At 41.5% G+C, this 19,698-nt stretch overlaps 1 protein-coding gene across 5 annotated transcripts in view; it reads left to right on the forward strand.

The window, feature by feature from the left end:
* PCDH15 (protocadherin related 15) overlaps positions 1 to 19,698 on the forward strand; it is a 2,123,136-nt gene that overhangs the window by 1,194,504 nt on the left and 908,934 nt on the right. For all 5 annotated transcript variants that reach the window (XM_033941002.1, XM_033941006.1, XM_033941004.1 and 2 more), the window contains one exon: positions 10,938 to 11,098. In XM_033941002.1, the coding sequence (XP_033796893.1) occupies positions 10,938 to 11,098 (161 nt within the window). The remainder of the gene's footprint in view (positions 1 to 10,937; positions 11,099 to 19,698) is intronic.

Genomic DNA, 19,698 nt, shown 5'->3' on the forward strand with positions numbered 1-19,698 from the left:
ATAAACTTGAAACGAGTGCCCGTGAGATTGTGGGAGGGTTAAATACTCAAAACTTAGAAGTTTTTGCTACGCCAGCTTTCTGGTATCTTTACATACAGTGGCGTACCTAGCATATGTAACATCCGGGGCCCATCATTTTTTGGCACCCCCCCCCATCTGTAAGAAAAACATGATTTTTAGTAACAAACCACACGTCACACATGAGTACCTAGGAAAAGGCAGCATCTTACATATTGCAGTGAGCAGTACATCAATACACCCATTGTAAAACTAAACAAGCCAGACCAGCACAGATCAATCCTACACCGTCAATCCTAACAGAAAACCATGTCTTTCGAACACACAGAACACAGAAAACACCTTCGCCTAGTAAGGAATATGTAATCACAAACTAACCCCTCCCTCTTTTACAAAACTGTAGTGTGGATTTTAGCTACGGAGGTAACAGCTCTGATGCTCATAAAATTCTGAGCATCAGAGCTGCTACCACCAAGGCTGGTGCTAAAAACGCTTCACAGTTTTGTAAAAGGGGGGATAAAATAAAAATACATAGACAAAGGTTAAATTGAACCAGCAAGAAGCTGGACTCTGCATACAATGCTTCACAGAAACAGTGACACATGTCTCCTAAAGCAATAAATAAATAGAAATTTTTTTCTACCTTTGTCTTCTGTGGTTTCTCCTTTCCTCATCTTCTTGTAACTCTCTTCCTTCCATCCACTGTCTGCCGTCTCTCTTCCCCTATATGGCATCTTCTCTCCTTCTATGCCCCTTCCAGAAACTGTATGCCTCCCCCTTCCATCTCTCCTTTCACCCCATTGGTCTGGCATCTCTCTCCTCGCCTTCCCTCTCCCACACCTCTCCTCATAGTCTGGTATCTCCCCTTCCCTGATTCTCTGGCATCTCTCTCCTTTCCTTTTCTTCCATCTTTCGCTCCCCCTCCATGCTCTCACATCTCCCCCTTCCTTTTCCCTTAGACTGGCATACCTTCCTCCTACGCTCCAAGCCCTGGCATCTCCTTTAATTCCCTCCCTCATCTTCCTTCTCCCTCCAGCTGGGTACCGCAACACTCTTCCCTGCAGCTCTGCACTTCCCCACAATTGCCATGCTTCGGTTCCTCTTCTTCCTTCCTTCCTCCCCCCCCCCCGCGGGACCCTGCGGCACCATCAACTCTTACTCCCTCTAATGTCGGCCCTGCAGCTCCAGACTTCCTCGCACCTTCTCCCCTCCCCCTTTGGATCGCTATTATTTTAAATGTTATAGCCGCGGAGCTGTATCCATCAGTGGAGATGTCTAACCTCGGCCTGCCCCGGAACTCTTACTGCAACAGTGACTTCCTGTTCCTGCCTAGACGGGCGGCTGCTGCAGTAAGAGTTCCGGGGCAGGCCGAGGTTAGACATCTCCACTGATGGATACAGCTCCGCGGCTATAACATTTAAAATAATAGCGATCCAAAGGGGGAGGGGAGAAGGTGCGAGGAAGTCTGGAGCTGCAGGGCCGACATTAGAGGGAGTAAGAGTTGATGGTGCCGCAGGGTCCCGCGGGGGGGGGGGGAGGAAGGAAGGAAGAAGAGGAACCGAAGCATGGCAATTGTGGGGAAGTGCAATCCCCCCAATGCGTCCCCTTACCTTACCGACGCGTGTGTGCGCTGTGAAGAGAAACTTTGCGCTGCGATGTAATATTTTGTGCGCAAGCGCAGGCCAACGCAGCTTAGCGGGAACACTGGTTAGGAGAGACTCTAACTGCATGGGTTAAAGATTGGCTTAGTGGCAGACTTCAGAAGGTGGTGGTTAATGGTACCCTCTCTAAAATGTCGGAGGTGACAAGCGGAGTGCCGCAGGGTTCAGTCCTGGGCCCACTCCTCTTCAACATATTCATTGGGGATCTGACTCAAGGGCTTCAAGGTAAGGTAACCTTATTCGCTGATGACGCCAAACTATGCAATATAGTAAATGGCTACAATCTACAGGATACTATGGAGCAGGACCTGCGTACTTTAGAAAGTTGGTCCTCGATATGGCAGCTGGGCTTCAACGCCAAGAAATGTAAGGTCATGCATCTCGGTAACAGAAATCCATGCAGAACTTACACCCTGAATGGAGAAACTTTAACCATGACTACGGCAGAACAAGACTTAGGAGTAATAATCAGTGCCGACATGAAGGCTGCCACTCAAGTGGAGAAGGCTTCATCTAAAGCACGGCAGATGATAGGTTGTATCAAGAGAAGCTTCGTCAACAGGAAGCCTGAAGTCATGATGCCATTGTATAGAGCCATGGTGAGACCTCATCTGGAATACTGTGTGCAATTCTGGAGGCCACATAACCGTAAAGATGTGCTCAGAATTGAATCGGTTCAGCGGATGGCCACCAGGATGGTCTCGGGGCTAAAGGGTCTCCCGTACGAATAAAGACTGAGCAAACTGTAGCTCTACACTCTCGAGGAGTGTAGGGAGAGGGGAGACATGATTGAGACATTTAAGTACATCACGGGACGAGTCGAGGTGGAAGATGATATCTTTCTTCTCAGGGGACCCTCGACCACAAGAAGACATCCGCTCAAACTCAGGGGAGGGAAGTTTCGTGGAGACGCCAGGAAGTACTTCTTCACGGAGAGAGTGATTGAGCATTGGAATAAGTTTCCAGTGCAGGTGATCGAGGCACGCAGCATCCCAGACTTCAAGAACAAATGGGATACCTATGTGGGATCCCTACGAGGGTCATGCCAAGGGATAGGGTCACTAGGGTATAGACTTGCAAGAGAGGGTCAGTAGAGTGGCAGTATAATTACAATTATACTTAAGAGGGTCAGTAGACTTATGGGTCAATAGTATGGGCATACTTGATGGGCTGTAGCCCTTATCTGCCGTCATCTTTCTATGTTTCTATGTTTCTACCAGATGCACACAGAGTCGCAAAGAAATTCCCTGCTCGAAATAGTTTATAATCTAAACAGATAAAACAAACAAGATGTCATGGATTCAGTAAATGGGAATGGTTAATCTGCTGGCTAGGTTGGTGGGCAGTGGGGAGTAGGGTTATAGATTGAAGGCTATTTCAAAAAGGTGGGTTTTCAATCTGCTTTTAAATAAGGGAAGGGGTTTGGCGGACAAACTCGGGTAATTTATTCCAGGCATAGGGGGCAGCTAGATGAAAAGAACAAAGTCTGGAATTGATACTAGAACTGATGTACAACTTTTATAATGTGCCTATCAAGTTGTGCACAAAACTTCTAATTAGTGCAAATTCTCATCAATTATGATGGTTAATTTCCAATTACCAATGCCAATTAGGCTTGTTAAACAAATATTTTGTTCTCTGATTTGTGTGCACAACTTAAGGCACCATTTTCAGTATTTGGGAGTTAAGAGCACATGAAATCCTTGCATTAAAATACACTAAGTTCTTTTTTATTGTTAGCACATTTTAGTAAAAGGGCCCCTTAGTAACGCAATAATCATGGCAGATTTTATTTACACTACTTATCTAAGGAGCCCTTTTACTCAATTGCATTATGTTTTAGTCTTAATGTATTTTAACACAATCAGCAAGCCTAAAATTAACACAAGAAAGGAACTTCCCAGTATTTTCACATTTTTGACAATGTGTTAATGTTGTCATTAATGCAAAGTAGTAACATAATAAATGGGGGCAGATAAAGACCTGAATGGTCCATCCAGTTTGCCCGACAGTTATACTCATTATAAATTCATGCTTAAATTGAATTGTCTTTTTACTTTGATATTTCTGGATGCTAGACTGTAGAAGTTTATCCGAAACTACTAGAGTTACTGTCAAAGCTCGATACCTTGGGTCCACCTATTGGAGCTGACGTCAAAGCTCACTCCAGCTTAGCTAAACCATCAAATCATTTGCGGGATATAGACCATAAAAGTCTGCCCAGCATCTTCTTCATGTTCTGAATTACTAGAGTTCCCATCAAAGCCCTCCCCAACCCATTCTAATCTGAATTGCCATTTATAGGTCATAGACCATGCAAGTCTGCATAATATCAGCCCTTGTTCCTCAATTAATGCCATGCATTCACTAATTAGAAATCCACTGTGTTCATGTTATGTTAATCAGGTTTTCTATTCCAAGTCAAGGTCGGATTACTTTACAAGAGGTTGGGTCAGTTACCCAGGAAGTTACAATAAACAGTATGGCATGGACATCCAATAGAGTTGCTAGTACAGGTAGATCAGCACAGTTATTAATACATTACCCTCAAATTATTTAAAAAGTGCTAAAAATTGAGTGTGCAAATTTGAGCACAGGCCCAATTTATGTGCATAATTTGCTAATTAGCAGTGGCGTAGGAAGATGAGTGGGGGTGGACCACCCCAGGCGCCATCTCGATGGGGCTGCGGCACCAATCCTCCCCCCCACACACACTATGCCCTCCCTTCCCTGCCCCCATACCTCTTTAAAATCTTTGCCAGCACAAATAACTACTCTATCCTGTTGCTCACACAGGCCCGTCTTCCTCTGGCCAGGAAGTGGCATCAGAGAAAAGCTAGCGCAAGCAGCAGGTGAAGTAGCTGCTCACACTGGCTAAGATTTAGAGGTATGTGGGTGGGAAGGGACAGTGCAAGTGTGGTGTGGGGGCACGGAAGGATCGGGGGTGGAAAGGCACAGGGGGGCGCCATCATCCCAGGCACCTCCCACCCTCACTAGATCACTGCCAATAATTGGGATCTTGAGCAATTATTGACATTAATTTGTTTTAATTACATTAATATTAAATATTGAACTAAGGCCAGTACTGGGCAGACTTGCATGGTCTGTGTCTGTCTGTATATGGCCATTTGGGAGAGGGTGGGCTGGGGTGGGCTTCAGTGGCTGGGAGGGTGTAAATGGGATGGAGTTGGTTTTGACGGAGATTTCAGCAGTTTAAACCCAAGCACAGTACCGAGTAGAGCTTTGGATTCTTGCCCAGAAATAGCTAAGAAGGAAAAATTTAAAAAATTTAAATTGAATCAAGTTGAGTAGACTGGAAGGACCATTCAGTTCTTTATCTGCCGTCATCTACTATGTTGCTATAAATTTAGCCACAAATAAATAAAGAGGGCATTTTCATGGAATGATCATAGACAGAGCCAAGCCTAATTTATGCACGCTAATTTGCAACATGTTTCAGCTGGTACAAATAACCATACCTAAAAGTAAGATGCGAGTCCCAGGCATAAGCACTGTTCTGTAATGTTGCTTAATTTTAAGTGCCATTTATAGAATAGCTCTGAGTAGGTTTTTTTGGTGCTGTTTTTTAGGTACCATATATAACATGTATCCCTAAGCATGTGTTAGAGCTTTAGTATAAAGGCCCCTATATGCCTTAAGATATCAAAAGTTACTCTCTCAATTAAAATCTGATTTTCAATGGTGGAAGGAGAAATACTATTAAGATACTCTTACAATTTCATTTAAAAATTTCTAAACTTCTTTATTTCAGTACTAAGGAGCTTCTTCTTATCTCAGAGATCCAACTTTATCTAGCATGGACTGAAGCCCCAAGTTAATTTTTAGAAACAAGATGGCAGATAAAGGCCAAATAAAGAAACATGATTGCAGATAAAGGCCAAATGGCCTATCCAGTCTGCCCATGTGCAGCATCCACTATCTCCTTCTCTCCCTAAGAGATCACATGTGCCTGTCCCATACTTTCTTGAATTCAGACACAGTCTTTGTCTCCAGCATCTCTACTGGGACATTATTTAATGCATCTTCCATCCTTTCTGTAAAAAAAGTTATTTCCTTAGATTATTCCCGAGTAGAGAATGATGTGGGGAAAAAATTTGTCCCTGTCCCCGCGAGCTCAGCCCCATACTTGCCCAGTCCCCACAAGCTCAGTTTCTGTCCCCGCCCCATCTCCACAAACCATCTGATCCTATCTGCATAAGCCTCAAATAATTATGCTTTTATACTGAACTTATTTTATTAAAGTATAAAAGAAACAATATTTTATACAATTGTCATTTTATAAACACAAATAATATATAGCAAGGATCAACAAAACCCCCGTCTCCCCGCCCCTTCACAAATATCCCCTCTACTATCAAGAAAGCTGAATAAGCCAATTTACTACAGAATGCTACACAGAAAAATTACGCTAACAAAATATTGCAGTCACACATGATAGGAATAGTGTTAGTGGAGTGCAACTAGGGCAACAGCCCCCTGGTCAGAAAGAGACCTAAGCCAGCTGGAAGCTAAAGAACACAGCCTGGGTTTTATAGTCCCCAGTTATATCTAACACCAGTTCTAGCAAGATACATATTTGAAATCTGATATATTCTAATCCTAAAATAGAAAATAAAATGATTATTTTTTCTACCTTTTGTTGTTTCATCATTTTATTCTTCAAATCATGTTGGTCTCAGGTGCTGGTCTCTCTTTATTTTGTCTTCTCTTAACTCACTTACCAGGATTTCCTGACAAATAGTTCTTCTTTCTCCATGCTTATCATCCATCTTCTGTCTCTGTGTATGTATTGTTCCCCATGTTCAGCATTTCCCTTCTCTATGTCTCCTATACATCTCTTTCTAGTATTTCCTCTGTGCCCATCTTCCTGCCTTTATCATCTTATCATTCTATGATCCCCTTCCCCTGTGTACAGAGAGTTGGGAAACAAGAGAGATCCAAGGTGCATCTCTCCAACTCCCCTCTACTGCCACATCCAACATTTCTCCCTCTCTCATCCCCTGGATCATGTGCAGCATATTTCACCACTGCTCACCAGCCCCATGCCCAACATTTCTCCTTCTATCACCCCTCTCTAGCACCATGCCACACCTCTCCCTCCACTATGTCCAACATTTCTCCCCCTTGCATCACCTTCAATCTGTCCCTCTGTTCCCTCTCCACCACCATATCCAACATTTCTCCCTCCGATCCTTCTCTTTCCCATGTATCTCTACCTCACTCCTCTCTCTGTGCCCAGTTTTCCTCTTTATTCCTTTTCCCATATGTACCATACCTTTCCCTCTCACTCACACACTCATGCCCAACAATTCTCCCTTTCTATTCCCTCCCTCTCTCTTGTGTCCCAAATTAGTGCCCCCCTTCCTCCCTCCCTTGTGTCCCAAGTTCATGCCCCCTCCCTTCTTTCTGTATCCTGAGTTTGTGCCCCTTCCCTCCCTTCCAGCCTTTGTCCAAAATTTGTGTCCCCCCACACCTTTCTCCCTTTGTCCCATGTTCATATCCACTCTCTCCCTTACTTATTCCCTTCAGGACTGCACTCACTTATTTTAGGGCTGTCCAGGTGGGCTGGACCTTCCTGCATTAAGTAGTACTTGTTCTTTGCAGGGACATGGGCAACGGCTCTTGCAAACTGCATGTAGCTGACCCACAAGCTTTCTGTCTGATGTCAACTCTGAGCTTTGGTGGTGGTGGGGAGGGGGCATGTAGCTGGAGGGCAAGAAGGAGACCTGTTTACAAATGGGATCCCTGGTGATGGTGGCGAATGGCAGTGCTGCATACCCCCCCCCCCACACACACACACACACACAAGTGGTTAATGGCAGGAACAAATGAGGGGGTGCTTTCAACTGCGGGGACAAAGCTTTGCATCATTCTCACAGGCGGTGAAAATTTTTGTTCTTGTGTCTGCGGTGAGTCAGTCTTTGGAATCCTCATAGCAAACCGTGACCCACTGTAGCTCACCATGGTGTTTGTTCACCGTGTCATTCTCTATTCCTGAGTTTATCACGTCTTAACTTCCTCCTATACCCTCTCATTCCAGAGCTTCCTTTCAAATGATAGAGATTCACATCATTCACATTTATGCCACGTAAATATTTAAACATATCTATCATATCTCCCCCCCCCAATATGTATACTTTCCTTCAAAATATACATATTGAGATCTTTGTCTGTCTCCAAATGCCTAATGATGAAGATCACAGATCATTTTAATAGACTTCCTTTGGACCGGCTCCAACTTGTTTATATCTTTTTGAAGAAGTGGTCTCCAGAATTGCACGCAATATTCTAAATGAGTTCTCACCAGAGTCTTATACAGGGGCATCAATACCTCCTTTTTCCTACTGACCATACCTCTCTCTATGCACCGTAGCATCCTTCTAGCTTTTGCTGTCACCTTTTCAACCTGCTTGGCCACCTTAAGCAAGATACAACTCTACTGATTCCCAGAGAAAAGGGTGGAGAAGATTTTCCAAATCTGGAATTATATCACTGATGCTCTCATCTTAAAATTATACATTTCTTGTATAACCTGACTCCAGTTTATTGAGTGCAAGCAGAATCCACTGTAGTGGCACTATTGAGTTTGCAAGAATGTCCTTTTAGTACTTTTAATTCCTTTCATCTCAGCATTCTGAAGAATCCCTTCATCTCCCAAAGAATTTCAACCTGGACAAAGATTTGCAAACTTCTTAAGTTGTCAACTAAATCATCTCCCTACACTCCTTTATTGACATGGAGTCTTATAAGTAACATTGGGTAGCCAACAACAATTGGGGTGACTAGACAGTTCTAAACCATTACCTTTCTCAGCTTTCTTTGACAAAAATTGCTTACATTTTGATATTTTCAGATCAGATATTTTGCAACACTTTCTCCTCATAAAAATGAATTCTCATGGAAAGGTATTTGTAATTATCAATGATTGTGTTATAGACTTTTTCCTTTCTCTTCTTTTCCCCCTTTTGTGAAAGAGACGTCTCTATGTTTGTTGTAGAAAATTGTTGACTTTCTGCTCTTCTTGGTTTTTTTTAGCCCAATGTATTTTGTTTAATTGTTCTGTGCTTTTATAGTAAATAAAGGGAAAAAATGAGCATAAAAAGATCAATAAATCACATTTTCCTTATTTTTTTCAAATGAATGCACATCCCTGTGTGAGACCAGTCAATAGCAGGCTCCTTTGTGGTAAGGGAAAAGTAAATATGAAACTTTAGTGTGCATTCCAATCTTTCTTTCAAATTTGGACACTAAAGTCCTTTCCTCTGACTTTTCTGTCAGTCTGACCATCACATTCTCATCTCATTTTCTCCCTCTTCTGGTACCTTGGTATCATTCTATTTGGGACATGATCGAAACATTCAAGGTGCTGAAGAGGATAGACTTAGTAGATAAGGACAGGTTGTTCATGCTCTCTAAGGTAGGGAGAACGAGAGGGCACTCTCTAAAACTGAAAGAGGATAGATTCTGTATTAATGTAAGGAAGTTCTTCTTCACCCAGAGAGTGGTAGAAAGTTTTTAATTCACTGTAAGCATTGTTTTCTCTTGATTGGTACCACAGGGTCTTTAAGCCAGTTTTGATATTTCATATTTCTATTGTTTCTCTATCAGATGACTGCCAGGAAGTTTTAAGCGAATTTCAATGAAAATAATTGAAAACCCTCATTATTAAAGTGCAAAATTGGTTGTCCTTTTGGTTTTAATTGAAATAAATGAAACAACCGATTCAGAAGCTGAAAATGAGTGGGTGATTGATTTAAAATTGAAATGAAGCATAAAATTTCTAAAGTACACATAGGCCCTCTTTTACAAAGGTGCGCTAATCATTTTAGCGCACATTTAGCGTGCACTAAATCAATGCGTGCGCTAACTGCTAATGCGTCCATAGACTAACATGCACACGTTAGCTTTTAGTGTGTGTTTAGCGCACGCTAATACTTAGCGTGCGCTAAAAAGCATAGTGCACCTTTGTAAAAGAGGGGGATCATTGTACCTGCATTTCATGGAGGTGACCTTGGAGGTATGTTCTTTCAAATCTATGTGCACCTTCTTTAGTATGAAATGGGTGTCCTGTGGAGCAATGGGAATTTTTCCAGAGGAAAAATTTTAAAGGGAAATCATAAGTAGTTTAAAACTGGTATAAAACCTGCAGACAAAGCTGAAAGTGTTTCTCCTCCCACAATAGCTGCTCCTTACTTATAGCTCAAGATATTCTCTAGTCACTGTTATAGAGTATATAGATTACAAAGTCTGATCAGAGCTAGGTTAAAAAAACCATGAACCATATATTTGACCCTATTTAGAGAACTATGTACAGTTTGGAGATTGTGCCTTTCAAAAGATATAAACAAGACAGAATTATTACAGAGAGTGGCTACTGAGGAGAGTGTGTGTAGTGGTTAGAGCTACAGCTTCATCACCCTGAAGTTGTGGGTTCAAACCCTGCACTGTTCTTTGTGACACTAGGCAAGTCACTTAATCCTCCAGTGCCCCAGGTACATTAGATAGATTGTGAGCCCACTGGAACAGATAGAGAAAATGCCTGAGTACCTGATTTGTAACCCATTCTGAACTCGTTTGGGAGCACGAGCTACAAAAATAGAATAAATGAATAAAATGGTCAGTGGTCATCATCATAAAGCATATGGTAACAGAATTAAGAACTCAGTATGTATACTTTCGAAAGAATGCAGGAAAGGGGAAATGTGATAAAGATAGTCAAAGAACCCCATGGCTTAAATGCACTGGAGGCAAGTATCTTTCAATTGAAAAGAAACTCTGGAATGAAGGGGCATGGGAATCTAATCTAAGGAAATGCTATTTTACAGAAAGAGTAATGGGTGCATGAACAGCCTCCCGAAAACATCTGATTTCTACAAAGCATGAGACAAGCATATATAGTAGGATCTCTAAGGGACAGGGAAGGACAGTAGATGACTTGGATAGGTAGCCTGGATCAGCCACATGGTCTCATCTGCCATCATTTTCTTTGTTTATGTTTCTATTATTTTCATCATTAGGTATACACAGTTGGTATGGGATACTTTTAAAGTACTTAAAACAGGTTTTCTCCCATAGTTTGTAGGCCTGTTCTTGTTTTCTCTCTGAGTCTCAGTATAAATGTGTTGCAAGCGAGTGATAAATTAATTACTGATAGGAGTACATGCACATTCTAAATAACTGTCAATGTTTAAAACTGTAATCTTTACTTTGATGATATCTTATTTGTTTTATTGGCAGGCACAATTTTAGTGGACAATATGCAGATCAAAGGACATGCTGGAGGACCCAACCCCACTATACGACTGTCACTGAAAGACAATGTGGATTATTGGGTGATCTTGGATCCTGCAACTCAGCTTCTGTATTTGAATAGCACTGGACGGATTCTTGACCGTGATGTGAGGTTTTTTTTCGTTAGTTTTTTAATCTTCTTAATGAAATTATATCTCTATATTGTAAATTATTTCATGAAATACAAAGTGTTCAATCATATAATAGGTTAGGTGAATAAAATAACATTTTTCCCATAGATACACAATGGGGGGGGGGGGGAGGGGAGAACTATAATACATAGGGCCCAAGGGGGAAAGTACATTAAGGTGCTTCAAGGATGTCTAAGATCCTATTTTATTTCAGCACCTGAGTACTCAGGTTCTATTATAGAATAATAGAGTAAATTAGTACTGGCATATATAATATTTACATGCCCACAGTTCAATAAGTCATAGATACAGGCACCTAAATGTGGCAGGAACATTCTGTAAGGCATGTGCACATGTGAGAGCCCTGCCTATATCCCACCCATCCTCTTCCCATGTACATACCCCAGTTCCATTTACCCATAATTTAAGTTAAGCCCGCCATTACAAAATAACACTTAGGCATTTTCTCAGATAAGTGTACATGTGGAGACTCATTTTAGAAAAGTTTTATTCCCAAGAATACACATACAGTAGAAGTAACCACACATTGATTTTGGTATCATTTTAAAAGTAAAGGTCTGAATGTGTAGGTTCCTTATAAAATCAACATATACAGTACACTTCCACAGGAATATGCATATAGATTAGGTGCTTCATATGTAAGTTAGGTGTTGGTGGAGGCTACATTTTACAAAGAGAGATGTGGTAAAATACTTGTGGAAAAACAGATCCTACTTAATGTGTGCTGCCACTTACAGATGTAGGTTGTAAAGTAGCAATCCACACATGTACATGGCAGGAAATTTTGCTTCCCTACTTATTGGTCCTAGTAACATAGTAGTTGATGGCAGATAAAGACATCTACAATCCATCCTTCTATCCCAGCATGATAAACTCCTAGGATCCCCACCAAACATAAAGATTCCAGGTTAACATCCCACTGATGACTCCTCAGCATCAGATCTTCTCCCCATCACCCCGGAGCTATCACCTAGCTTCATATCTCCTACCTGGATCTAATTCTACTATATGACATCATTTGTTACCCTCCCCCCAATGCATTGGATCTTTCTTGAACAGGTACCCTCTAAATAATCCTCCCTTCATTTGGTCCCAATCCTTGGAACACAACCCTTTTTTGACCTCCTTCAGATGGCAAGCTCCTCCCAGCACTGAACCCTCCTCCAATGCAGCCCTAGATCCCCTATCCATCCCCTGGACCTACCTGGATTGTATCCTGGTGTTCTAGTGGTGGAGTCCAAGAGTGGTCCCTTCTACTCCTGCCCCATCTGGCTCTAGGAACAAAACTGGCATCAATAACTCATAGTGATGGTCTTGTGGTACTTTTGCTAGGATCTTCAGGCACTAGTTTGATTCCTGGGGCTGGATAGGGCAAGAGCAGAGGGGGAAACTCATATCTCCCACCTCTAGATCACCAGAGTCCTCTCCTGGTAAGGTCTAGGAGTTGGTGAGGAGTCTGGTGATATTTGGGGGGGAGGGTAGAAGGTTCATCTCTACTAGAAGGGGTCTGACATCTTGGAGGGGATCAAGAGAGAATGGAGAAATGTGTTCCAATAGTGGGGATCAGATGGTGGGAGAATGGCCTGAGAGGTCTCTTCAATGGGGATTTCTATGTGAGGGTGGGAGATCTGATGTTTATGGTAGAATCAGCTATGGAGGTGAGTGGGGAGATTTTATGCTAGAAGGATCTGCTCCAAAAGAAGATCTGATACTTGAGAAGGGGTCTGTTCGGTGAGGGTTCTGAATGGGAGAAAGGGTACACGGCATGTGCAGTAAGAGAACAGCTTTCATTGTACCTTACTAGTACTTACCCTATGCTTATTTTTGGAGAAGAGCAGGTATATATATATGCATTCACTATATATAATAGGGAATATACATGTAGATATATATTCTGCCATAGCCCAAAACCAAACATGCCCACAATGTGCCCCTTCCAGTATACAGTACTCCCCCGATATTTGCAGGGGTTTCGTTCCAGGAACCCCCATGCATCTTGAAAAACTGTGAATACGGTTTTTCATAGGGGAGCCTGAAGAGGGCAGCAGGAGAGCAGCTGGAACGCCGCGAGTGCAGGAAATCACTTGCGGTATGCTCCAACCATCTCTTCCTGCATTAAGTCGGGCCTTAGCCAATCAGGAGCTGCGTGTGAAAGCAGCTTCTGATTGGATAAGGCCCAACTTAGTGCAGGAAGAGGCAGTCGGAGCGTATCACGAGTGATTTCCTGTAGTCACGGCCCTCTGGCTGCTCTCTTCTGCCCCTCCCGCTACCTTCTCCTTGTCAGCGGTTCGTGGTTGGGAAATACCACAAATAACCGGGACCGCGAACCGCCGACCGCGAATGACTGGGGGAACACTGTACACAGAGAAATGATATTCATGTGTAAAACTTGGCTTTCTAAAATCAGATATTACATATGCATGCTATATACACATGTAAGTGCTTATTTACTGCATTAAGAGTATGATCATTACAAAAAAAACAACCCACAAAAATCAAGAGTCTATCACTGTGTTAAAGGGTAGGTGTCATCACCATTCACCTGTGTGGTTGGCCCCTATGTCCTTTTCATTATTTCAAAGCAAATTGTATATAGTTTCATATTCTAAGCTCCCTATAGGTCATGTACAATGTTACTTTCCTATTATCCTTTTGTTTGTTTGCACAAAATGCTTAGCATATTTTTCCTCCCATTTTTATGAGTTTTGTAAATTGTTTTCATTAGGCAACCCCCTTCCACAGTATCCTGTGAGGGTATCATGGAAGTACATAATCTGGCTGAATCCCCTCAGACAAATTGCTCACTTGCAATATGGCCTTAATAATGAGAAGGGGTGGGAGGAAGAGAAGGAGTAGGAAACTTTGAGTGGGAAGAAAAAAGTGGGTACAGGAGGGATGTGGAGCTTTTGGACAGTAGCTTGTTCATTTGCTCGCCAGTTTATAGTAGCATTCATGAACAATTGACAAGCTATGAGGGTAACTGCAATTTTCTGTCGGAACTGAGGTGAAGCTGTCCAGGTGAGGGGCTGTTTATAGAAACATGATGGCAGATAAAGGCCAAATAGCCCATTCAGTCTGCCCATTCGCAACATCCACTATTTCCTCCTCTCCCTAAGAGATCCCATATGCCTGTTCCATGCTTTCTTGAATTCAGACATCGTCTCCATCCCCTGCACCTCCACCACTCATCTACCACCTTTTTTGTAAAAAGTATTTCCTTAGATTGGAAGGGGTAAAATGCGGACTTCACGGACCTTACGGACCTCATGGATCAAAAACCGCACATTCTTAAAAATCTAAGGTCCGTGCATTGACAAGCCCGCCTTTTAGCTTGTTTTACCCAGACCCTTAGTCCACAGCTTTCCCTGCAGCTCAGACTCCCTGCTCTGCCTTCAATAATGGCTAAGGATGGAGGAGGCATACCATGGCTTTTGCTAATTAGCCCGATCGTCTCTTCCTCCAGATCTCTCCCTCCGCACTGATTCTGAGAGCCCCCATGATATGACACCGGATGGCTAATAGCTGGGTTGGAGGGGGGGAGTTAAAAAATGTGTGCAAAGGTCTGCAGTGCATCTGACCTCACGGATCTGAACTGCACAATGCACATCTTTAAAAACCTGAGGTCCATGCCACTTTTAGTCTCTGGCTCTGACAGACCTCTATGACATTTTAGTCGATGATGGATCCTAATGCTTTTCCCTCCCTATGCCGAGACTAAAAGTGGCACAGACCTCAGGGCAAAAGTTTTGCCGCTAGTCTCAGCATAGGGAGAGAAAAGCATTAGGATCCATCAGAGCTAAAATGTCATAGAGGTCTGTCAGAGCCAGAAACTACAAGTATCACAGACCTCAGATTTTTAAGGAGGTGTGGTTTTAGATCCACAAGGTCCGTAAGGTCCGCGTTTTACCCCTTCCTTCCTTAGATTACTCCTGAGCCTATCACCTCTTACTTCATCCTATGCCCTTTCATTCTGGAGTTTTCCTTCATTTGCTAAAGGTTTGCCTCCTGTACATTAACATAACATAACTTTTATTCTTGTATACCGCCCACCCAAAGAGGATCCGGGCGGTTCACAGAGAAAAACTAAACAATCAGTGATGTTTACATAAAATAAGATTGTACATTTGTATTAAAACAATAAGATTATACAAAGTAGCATTAAAAAGGTAGTACATTAATACCCTGGAGATATTTAAACATCTCTATCATATCCCTTCACTCTTGCCTTTCTTCCAGAGTATACATATTGAGGTCTGTAGGTCTGTTGTCATATGCTTTATGACAAAGACCAATAACTAATATTGAATCAATTCTCTGGACCTACTTCATTCTGTTTATATCTTTTTAAAGGTGTGATCTCCAGAATTACACACAGTATTGGGGCCTCACCAGAGACTTAAACAATGGCACTATTACCTCCTTTTTCCTATTGGCCATTCCTCTCCCTATGCACCCTAGCATCCTTTTGACTTTGACTGTCACCTTTTCTACCTGTTGTGCCACCTTGAGGTCATCAAACACAAACACCCCCTACTATACAAAATGATAATATCTTGCACACTCCCACATCAGGAATTAGTGCAGATCAGGTTTGGGATAATTTTGATGTCTTAACCGTTAAGGATTTAAATCCTCTTCTAAAGAGCTTTTCTACACGTTCTTGTATTTTAGATAAATGTCCTTCATATCTTTTCTCTAAAATTCCAGATGCTATAATTTCATGACTGTTACTTTTCTTTAACAACCTGCTATCAGAGGGGACTTTACTATTTTGAAATGGGGAATATTGTTATCACTCCTATTCCTAAACAACAAAATGGTGACTTATCACAGACTTCTAACTTCAGACCAGTTGACATATACCTTTCTTAACCAAAATTTTAGAAGCATTAGTGAACAAGCAGCTTTCAAGGTTCATTGATTGTTTTTCTTGCCTGCATGATACTAGTTTGGGTTTCGGCCTAAACACACAACAGAGCTGCTATTGCTAACATAAACAACTAAAGTTAAACAACGGTTGAGACAAGGTTATCAGTCGATTTTGTTACAATTCAATATCAGTGCAGCTTTTGAATCAGTTGATCATATTTTGCTGATCAACAAATTGAGTGAGTTGGGTATACATAGATCTGTATTTAATTGGTTTAATGATTTTTTAGTAAACAGGAATTATAGCGTGCTGAAGGATGGAACTTTTTCTAGGAGCTGGGCTTCTTTCTGTGGAGTGCCGCAAGGCTCTTCTATTTCTCCTATGCTTTTTTAATATCTTTGAGTACTTTGCAAAAAGTACATTTGTCAGCCAAAGTTTGTATGTTATCTTATGCCAGGGGTAGGCAATTCCGATCCTCGAGAGCCCGAGCCAGGTCAGGTTTTCAGGATATCCACAATGAATATATATGAGATGTATTTGCATGCACTGCTTCCTTGAGATGGAAATCTATCTCATGCATATTTATTGTGGATATCCTGAAAACCTGACCTGGCTCCGGCTCTCGAGGACCGGAATTGCCTACCCCTGTCCTATGCTGATGATATTTTTTTTTACTAATTCCATTAAGTTCAAACAAGGAGGACATTTCAGCTAAGATAAACTGATTGCATGAATAGAATTGGAGATTGGATTCTACTAATAAGGTTCTTTAGTTTCATAATTCACTGTCTTCTGTTCCTTCATTTCGTACTCTACAATCAGGTACGACCCTGCAAATAGATAAAACATCAAAAGTATTCTTTTAGTCTCTTCTTTTACATTTGAAGATCACATTTCTAATTTATGGAGGAATATTTTTGAGGAAACAGGCTTGTGAAGTTGTGGTTTTTTGATCATTTTGCACTGTTGGTTCAGATGTTAGTGTTACCTCAACTTGATTACTGTAATTTTTTATATTTGAACTTAATATCAAAACTGATCAAAAAATTGCAGCTACTCCAGAAAACTGCAGTTAGATTAATTTTTGGTCTAAAAAGATAAGAAAGTGTTGCATTAGCATATGAAAATCTTTATTGGTTATCAATTGAAAGGCTAATTAAGTTTAAATCAACTTGCATAGTTCATCATATATTACAGACTGACTCTTCAGATAATCTGATTTTGCTTTTTTCTCATTTGCATTGTTCTTCCACCAGATTATGTGATACTTTATTAATACATTTTCCACAGATTAGAGGAGTACGGTATAAATAACAGCTCAGTTCCTCTTTTGCTTACGCTGCCATTACAATTTGGAATAATCTACCTGTTTACATTAGGACGGATATCAATTACTTAAGGTTTTGTAAAAATTTGAACACTTTTTTTAATATGATATGTTGTAATATTCATGCTATGATGAAATTTTAATTGGTTGATTTGTATTTTCCCGTAGATTTCACGTCCTCTTTGAATGTAAATTGCCTTGAATCTTTTTGGTATAGTGAGATTAATAAATTATGGATTAGATTAGATTACATCATATTAGCACACTTTAATAAATGGAACTCTTAGATTGTAAACTCTTCTTTTAGATCAGGGGTGTCAAAGTCCCTCCTTGAGGGCCACAATCCAGTTGGGTTTTCAGGATTTCCCCAATGAATATGCATGAGATCTATTAGCATACAATGAAAGCACTACATGCACATAGATCTCATGCATGTTCATTGGGGAAATCCCAAAAACCCGACTGGATTGTGGACCTCGAAGAGGGACTTTGACACCTCTGTTTTAGATGGTGGGAAATAATAAATCTTACTGATAGTCAGTATTAATTCCAGTGATAATTCTAACAAGTCTATAAAATATTTCTTGAACATATCGCTCAGTGAACAGTTCTTCTCAAATAAAAAGTTTAATAAATGTAAGTTTACAGTTTTAATCGAATTCTCTATTGATTCCATTTTAAATTTAGTCCCTCTTTTACTAAGGTGCACTAACCAATTAGCACGCGCTAATCGAATTAGCGCATGCTAAACGCTAATGCGTGCATGTTAGTCTATGGACGTGTTAAATGACTGACAAATTGTTATCATTGAAAACTGCCATCTGCAACTGAGCAATAAAAGATCTGGGACTGGAGATATACAGTAGTGTGAGAATTAACATTAGACTCTGGAAATTTCTATAATAACTGGATCTGGATGAGCTCCTTTGTTCCTTTTCCCAAAGCACAACCTAACCAAAGGTACCCATCCTAACTATTCAATAAGACACAACGACTCTATTTTTGGGTAATTAGCCGCAGCTCAGTTTATTGATACAAAACAACATGTTTACATATTTTTACAACTACAATTAATATAAATCCAAGAGCTCCCCCCGAGCTACCCAAACAAAGCATTCTGTGCCCTCGACCCTGCCACTTCAACAAGGGTCTGAGGGGTGGCATGTCCCTCATGCCCCTTTTTCTCGGGTCACCTGACCCACCAGGCACGGCACCCCGCCGGCCCACCGCTCATCACCCGATGAGCCCCAATGACCGAGTAGCTCGGGGGATCCGCCCCCGAGCTTCTCCCTAAAACCAAGCAAAACAAAGGGAGGGTGGGAGGGAAAAACCGCCTTGGAGGACCCGAACAGTTAAGGTCCTCCAAGCCCTCCCCTTTTATCCCCTCGGCTCCCCCGTGCACGCCCCAGCCCACCAATGAAATTTAAATTCGGCTTTTAGCCTTTTGCAGGCCAATCAGCCGCGACGCTGACTCGACCGCCCCCCCGACCGCCCCACCGATCCCTAACACGGAGGCTCACCAGCCCCGTATTACATTATGCCCTTCGACACTAGGTCTTGGGCTCGCATATATATCAACCAGAAAAAGAAGGTCCCATGTACAACTTTGATAGTAGTTTTTACTAGTTGTGCCAACTGAGATATGGTTTTAAGAAATTACTTTAAGCCTAAAGAGAAAGTGGTTCTTTTTGGGAACTAGAATTATGATTTTTCCAGATTTTTCCCAATGAAAAGGAAGAGTGCTTCAAATGAAAAAAAAAAATCTGTATAAATATAAAATCAACTTTCATGCAACTAAATATATTATTGGTACTCAGCACACTTAACCACTTTTTAGCAACCACCTTCTTTACTTTCTAATGAAAAGGGTGGTAGTTAATGGGATTATTATATGAATGCTGTCCTTCTTTCACACATATATATAATTGGAATATGCCTTAAAAAATCTTTCCTCTTCTTTATTATTGGATTCTATTAAAACATGTAGAATAGAGCAGAATTAATTTAATTGATTTCACTATGTGACATCAATTATGTTCCTGGGCGTTAAGGGCCTGAATCTGTATAGAACGCCCGGTCTCAGCCGTCGCCTAAGCAGCTTTTGAGAATCGCACATGGGCATCCTATATAGCAGGGCTGCCCAAGTCCAGTCCTTGAGATCTACTGGCAGGCCAGGTTTTCTGGATATTAACAATGAACATGCATTAGAGAGATTTGCATACCAAGAAGGTAGTGCAGGCAAATCTCTCTCATGCATATTCATTGTGGATATCCAGAAAACTTGGCCTGCCGGTAGATCTCAAGGACCAGACTTGGGCAGCCCTGCTATATAGAATCGTGTTTGTCCTAACGGACAGA

This window comes from Geotrypetes seraphini, chromosome 4 (genome assembly GCF_902459505.1).
Source record: "Geotrypetes seraphini chromosome 4, aGeoSer1.1, whole genome shotgun sequence".
Taxonomy (NCBI): domain Eukaryota; kingdom Metazoa; phylum Chordata; class Amphibia; order Gymnophiona; family Dermophiidae; genus Geotrypetes; species Geotrypetes seraphini.